Source organism: Octodon degus, unplaced genomic scaffold (assembly GCF_000260255.1).
Source record: "Octodon degus isolate 3935 unplaced genomic scaffold, OctDeg1.0 scaffold00020, whole genome shotgun sequence".
In the NCBI taxonomy this organism is placed as follows: Eukaryota; Metazoa; Chordata; class Mammalia; order Rodentia; family Octodontidae; genus Octodon; species Octodon degus.
In genome coordinates this window covers 17,524,110-17,529,813 of record NW_004524596.1, presented here as the reverse complement: position 1 = coordinate 17,529,813, position 5,704 = coordinate 17,524,110, and the positions used below count along the sequence as shown (strand labels likewise).

General features: G+C 45.9%; 1 protein-coding gene across 2 annotated transcripts in view; it reads right to left on the bottom strand.

Moving 5' to 3' along the window:
* Window positions 1-1,259: 1,259 nt before the first annotated feature.
* Ston1 (stonin 1) overlaps window positions 1,260-5,704 on the bottom strand; it is a 54,268-nt gene continuing 49,823 nt past the window's right edge. For both annotated transcript variants that reach the window (XM_012513915.2, XM_023711218.1), the window contains exons 3-4: window positions 4,514-4,716; window positions 1,260-2,106 (exon numbers count right to left, since the gene is read on the bottom strand). In XM_012513915.2, the coding sequence (XP_012369369.1) occupies window positions 2,032-2,106; window positions 4,514-4,716 (278 nt within the window). In that variant the 3' untranslated portion in view covers window positions 1,260-2,031. The remainder of the gene's footprint in view (window positions 2,107-4,513; window positions 4,717-5,704) is intronic.

The window sequence follows — 5,704 nt, the reverse complement described above, 5'->3', positions numbered from 1 at the left end:
CTAGCTAACTTCCCTGGGATTGCAGTACAGTGTCAGGCCTGGTCTATCTCTGTCTTCCTGAGCAGACAGGGGCCAGGCCTGAGTGGGCCCTTGCTGGGTGATAAGAAAAGATGGCAGTCTTTGCAAAAGTCACACACACGCAGGCACACACGCGCACGCGCAGATTGCCCTCCTGTACATCAACGGCGCATCCTCAGCAAATATTATGGACATTGCCTCAAGCGACATCCGAAAGAACACAGCCGTTCATCTTGACCATGACGCCTGCAGTCTGGGCCGCCCGCGGTAGTGACAGAAACAGAAAGCAATAAAAGCTGTCGGCTGACACAGACCTTCACAAGTGTTTTGTTTTCATCTGTTACATGAACAGATTAAAATGAACGTAATGCCATATTAAAACACAGGAAATAAACTCTGTAGGCCAACAAATAAACGTTATTTGGAAGAACACTGCATCAGTTTTGACTCAAAACAAATCTAGTAAATAGAGAAAAATGTCTCCCAAATCATATTTAAGATGCAAGATAAACTGGAAGTGTGTAAATATCTCCTGGAAGAATTTGTTTTTCCCACTGAAAAATACCTAGACTACAGATTTCATACATCTTAAAATTCCAAAAGTCACTGTAAATATTAAAAAGAAACTATAAGCAGAATTGTAACTGCTAATGCTGTTGGTTTTCTACTAGAAATGAAACTGCTACAGTCACTCCCGCTTTGAGGAAATGTTTCCCCTTAGAAATCTAGGTGAAATAATCTAGTGTCTTTTACTTTAGGCATCTTTTAAAGAAAAACACTAAAAATTAAGCAGGATTAGCATAAATTAGCATGGCAGCAGCACCTGCGTGAAATAATCATCGTACGATTCAACTTCCACTCGAGAGGCTTGTGCTAATTACAAATAATACTTTATCAAAATATATTCTTTTTTTTTTTTTCTTTTAGAATATTTTGTTACACAGCTATAATATTCAGTAACTGAACTTAGGAAAAATGGGGTACACCGATGAATGTCCATTCTGTATCTGTGTATTCAAAGTGGTTGGGGTAGATATGTAGTTGCATTGTCTTAATGAATGGAATGATTTGTTCTATTGGTGTTTGTAAATAGGATCACAAGTCCGCATCTTGTACAGCAATTAGCCACTAAGAATAATATATGCAGTGTATTATTTGTTGAAACTGTACTTCCGATTTGATTTGAAACTGTCTCATTGCTATATGTTTATCAATAAAACTGTAGAAAAAAAAATATATATTCTTTTAGTGTACTTTTAGAAAATAATGTTCATGAGCTTTAAAAATTCATCTTTCAGGTCCACAACTATTTTAACTGGTGCCCAACACTCGTACTCCGTTTTCAAAGGCTTCCCACCAGCTAGAAGGCGGCAGGGCCTAGTGACCAGACTGAAAAGGCGCGCACCAGCAGACGGCTCCTTTGCCGCACGCACCAGAATACAGCGACGCGCACCACACGCAGCCAAAAGCGGACAGAACAGAAATAACCCCAAACCACGGACCCTTGCACATCCGCGCTGCTGCTGGGCCTTGCGTCAGCGTCAGACTCCACCTCCCCATGTTTCCAGGGGGAGGAAGAAGGCATATTAACTCCTTCAGTCTAGGTCTCCTTGGGGCTTTTCCATCTGGTACAGTGACAAGAGGTGGGGGTGGAGGGACATGGTACTCAGGATATCCCGACAGCCGGCAGCTGAGCAACCACAATTTCAAGCCCCTTCAGCCAGGCTGGGTACCAGCTCACACACACACAGGCAATGGCGCTGTGAGTTTCAATGGAAAGCACATCCCACAAATTACAGGTTCGTTTAGATCAAACCCACAGGGCAAAACACATGGAAAGTATAAAAGTCAGATGGTTTGGCTTGAGCTTTTCTAAACACAGCCTCTGGACCTGTCCTACCGGCACGGCTCACAAGCCACTGCCCCCCGTTCACAGTCACCCAACTCAGAACTCCTGCGGGTTGCGAGCATTTCGCATCTGGCAGCGGCTCTTGGTGTCTCTTCCTGCTCCTCCTACTGCGTAAGGCAGCCACCAGCTCTGTCGGCATCTTCTCCATCAATTTTAATCCATTTCTTTTCTATTTCAACCTGTTACACAGAAGCAAAGCACAGGCAGCATTAGCAGATGCAGCGCAGCCCCAACACTGTGCCAGCCCTCCCCACGCACGTCCCGGAGCCGCAGCCACTGCTCTTTTCTGGCCAGCAGAGCCCCAGTCCTCCTACCCATGGCCATATCTAACACTAAGTCCAATGGTTTTTGCCATAATTTTTATTATAAAATGCTTCTAAACTAGGAATTCGTTTTAATTTCCTATGATAGAAGATCTGCAGGTCTGGCTAGGCATGATTCGTTATCTGCCCCCAAGTACCATATATCCAGCCCCTGGCCCACCTGAGATTTACAACAAACCCAAAACTATCTAACTAAAGCAAGCTAGTTGCAAACTAGCAACCCAGTGACTCCGCCAGTTCTCATTGTTATCTCAGTTCAAATGACGCTCTACCGGGACCCTCCTGGAGGAGCCTTGGCAGAGACCCCTGTCGCTCTCTACCCTGTTGTCCTACTTCAGCCCCTCTCTAGCAGTTGTCAGTAGTTACAATTGTTCGATCTGTTCACCCACTAACTGCTGGTTTGCTTTCCCCACTAGAAGCTCGGGAAGGACAGGGCCTCACCGCCTCTCGTTGTCCGGGCACCTGGAACCACCCCCCACTGCGACACTGCTCAGCAGACCCGTTACTTGGGAGGCGGCATTCTGCAACGCACTGGGCACAGGTCACTAGCAAAAGCTATTAAGCTAATACTGCTTCCTTATGTAACGTGAGCCGCATACTAAAACTACCCACACCCGGCCTAGCCCCGGATCAGGCCTGCGTCACACACACAGCCCCAGTGCTAGGCCAGGACCCCAGCAGGCAGCCCTGGGACGAAGCTTCGCATGTAGACCACGAGCAGGGCTACTATGGGGGGTTGGAGGCCCCAAGGAGGCAGAGCAGACACGGGAGACGCAGGCTGCAGCACAGCATCTTAATGGCAGCTGCAGACGCCCCAGATGTGGGCCCCCTGGGGTCCTGCCAAGTGAGGCCCAGCAGTACACCCACCCAGCCCTGGGCTCAGGCCGACCAATGAGGGGTGTGACTGCGCAGGGCAGCCACGCAATCCCCGCTGCAGAGGGGTGAGTCCTGTGCAGAAGGAAGGCATGGGGCGCACCTCCCATCATCCGCGTCACCTGGGGAAACGTCCAGACTGCGACATAGAAGGCACCTGACTCTCACTGCACACCACAGGGCCTCCGGCGGGTGCATTTTTCAAAAGACAGAAACAAGTAGGAAATCCGAATGGCACTACTCACGGCCAAGGCTCCAACATGCAGATTCTGAGATGCTGTCAGAAAGCGTGGGCGCTGTTCACACGCGAGACAGCAAGCACAGCCAGGCAGGGTGGTGCGTACTGCAATCCCAGCCACGGCCTGGGAACTTACTTTTCTCTCTTACCACCATTGCTCATAGATATATGGAAAATTTTGCTACATATTTCCCGTGTGGTGATATGTCATTTTTTTTTTTACATGTATTTAGTACAGAGTCTACAGGGTCTCACTACACAGATTAGACTCGTAGTGATCCTCCTATTTTCAGCCTCCCAAGCACTGGGATGACAGGTACGCACCCAGTCTCAGTCACCATTTCAGTGCACCTCAGTGGCGAGGCCAGCACAGCATGCCAGGGATTGAACCCCAGGACATGGTGACATATGTTGCTGGTTTTATTTTTAAAATTGAAATACAATTTATAAGTCACAGAGACTTAAGAGTACATAACAAACAGGTGGATTTAAAGTTTATGTCATGATCCTTCTGCCTCGGCTGGCCCACGTGGCAGAACTGATCTCGAACATTTAAAACTCTTATAATGAGTAGCTCGGCATTTCCCAAAACATGCTCCACAGAACACCATTCCATGACACTGATGTGTGTTTGACACACACATGCACCAGACAAGAGTCCACAGGCAGTGAGTCAGGGGACCTACACTCAGTTTAACAAGTTTTATCCTTGCTGGAGCTCACAAAGTCATTTAATTTATCAATTTACTGTACACTATTTCCCAAGTTATTGTTTCCTTGCACCAGTGTATAAGACACAGCACATTTTGGGAAATTCTCTCTCTCTCTCTCTCTCTCTCTCTCTCTCTCTCTCTCTTCCTCTCTCTCTCTCTGTCTCTCTCATTTTTGAGACAAGGTCTTGCTATGTAGTTCAGGCAAGGGAAATTCTATTCTAGCATGATGATTTTCATTGTCAATATGCTTCTAAGATTACGTTCAAAGCTGGGCTGGAAGTATTCCTCAATATACATCACCAAGTTTTCGCAGTTGAGCCCTTCTCTAGGTGGAAGGTCAGCACATACACAGTCAGTGGAGAAGGCAAAGCAACTATTTAGAGGCACATCCGGGCCTGCCCTGAAGTCCCGGCCTGCCTTGTGGGGCCCGGGGCTGTACCTGGAGGCTGTAACAAGCTCGCCGATGGACATTCTTCTGCGGCTGCACATCGCTTTCCACCCCCAGGGACCGGACCTCCGTCCGCGAGGCCAAGGTGTCTGCCACGGAAAACTGAACCGTCGCAAATGGATGCCAGTCCAGGGGAATCTCCTGGTCAGATCCAAGCTCTAGTTTGTATGACAAACAGTGGGGATGATCAGGACCTTAAGGAAACAAAACCAAACTATTTCAGTGATCACTGGACATTTCTGTTGAACATAAAAGGCACTGGCAATCCCATGAGCGCTCTGGCTGTACTGATCCCATAATTAAAAACACACCATCAAAAGCCACAATCATGCACAAAGTAGAGAAAGTTCCAAATGCAGGCAAGCACTAGCTCTGAAAGAAGTGTAACTTTATTACAATCTACCTGCACACATTAACTCTTTTTTTCTTTTTCTTTCTTTCTTTTTTCTTTTTTTTTTTTTTTTTTTTTTTTTTTTTTTTTTTTTTTTTTTTTTTTTTGTATTTTAGGGAAGGGCCTATAGGATGCTCAGGGTCTCACTACTAGATTGGACTCATAGTGATCCACCTTTGAACAGCTTCCCAAGAGCTGGGATTACAAGCGTGCACCACCACATCCAGTCTCAATTGCCATCTCAGTGCACCCCAGGGGCAGGGCCGACACAGGAGGCCTGGGGATCAAACCCCCAGCCCCTACTCCTGCTTGCAGGCACTTTAATCCACTGAGCTATTTGGCCAACCCTACATTAACTTAAAACTGCATTCAACTGCAAGTATTACTGTTTGTTCTAATTAAAAGACTAACATTTATATGAAACACAATTATTTGGCCACAGTGTGTTTTAGGTGTAGAAACCTCTTTCTCTTAGGTAGACTGAAGAGGCTTATACAAAAATTCTGCATTTATTTCTTTTCTTGCCCCTGTGCTTGTGTATCATACAAAGGTACATTTCTGCTCAAATTAGGTCACAGTATTTAAGAAGCCTGATTTTAAAACTTAAGATACTATTAATTGCAGAAAATATTCCAACTTAAGAACTCTATTTGTCAGTAAAACAGATTGCTTTTCACTACTAAAATTCTCACTTGGTAGTTACATTCTCTTAATGAATAGAGGGATTTGTTCTAATGGTGCTTGTAAATAGGATATCATGTCCGCATCTTGTACAGCAATTAACCACTAGG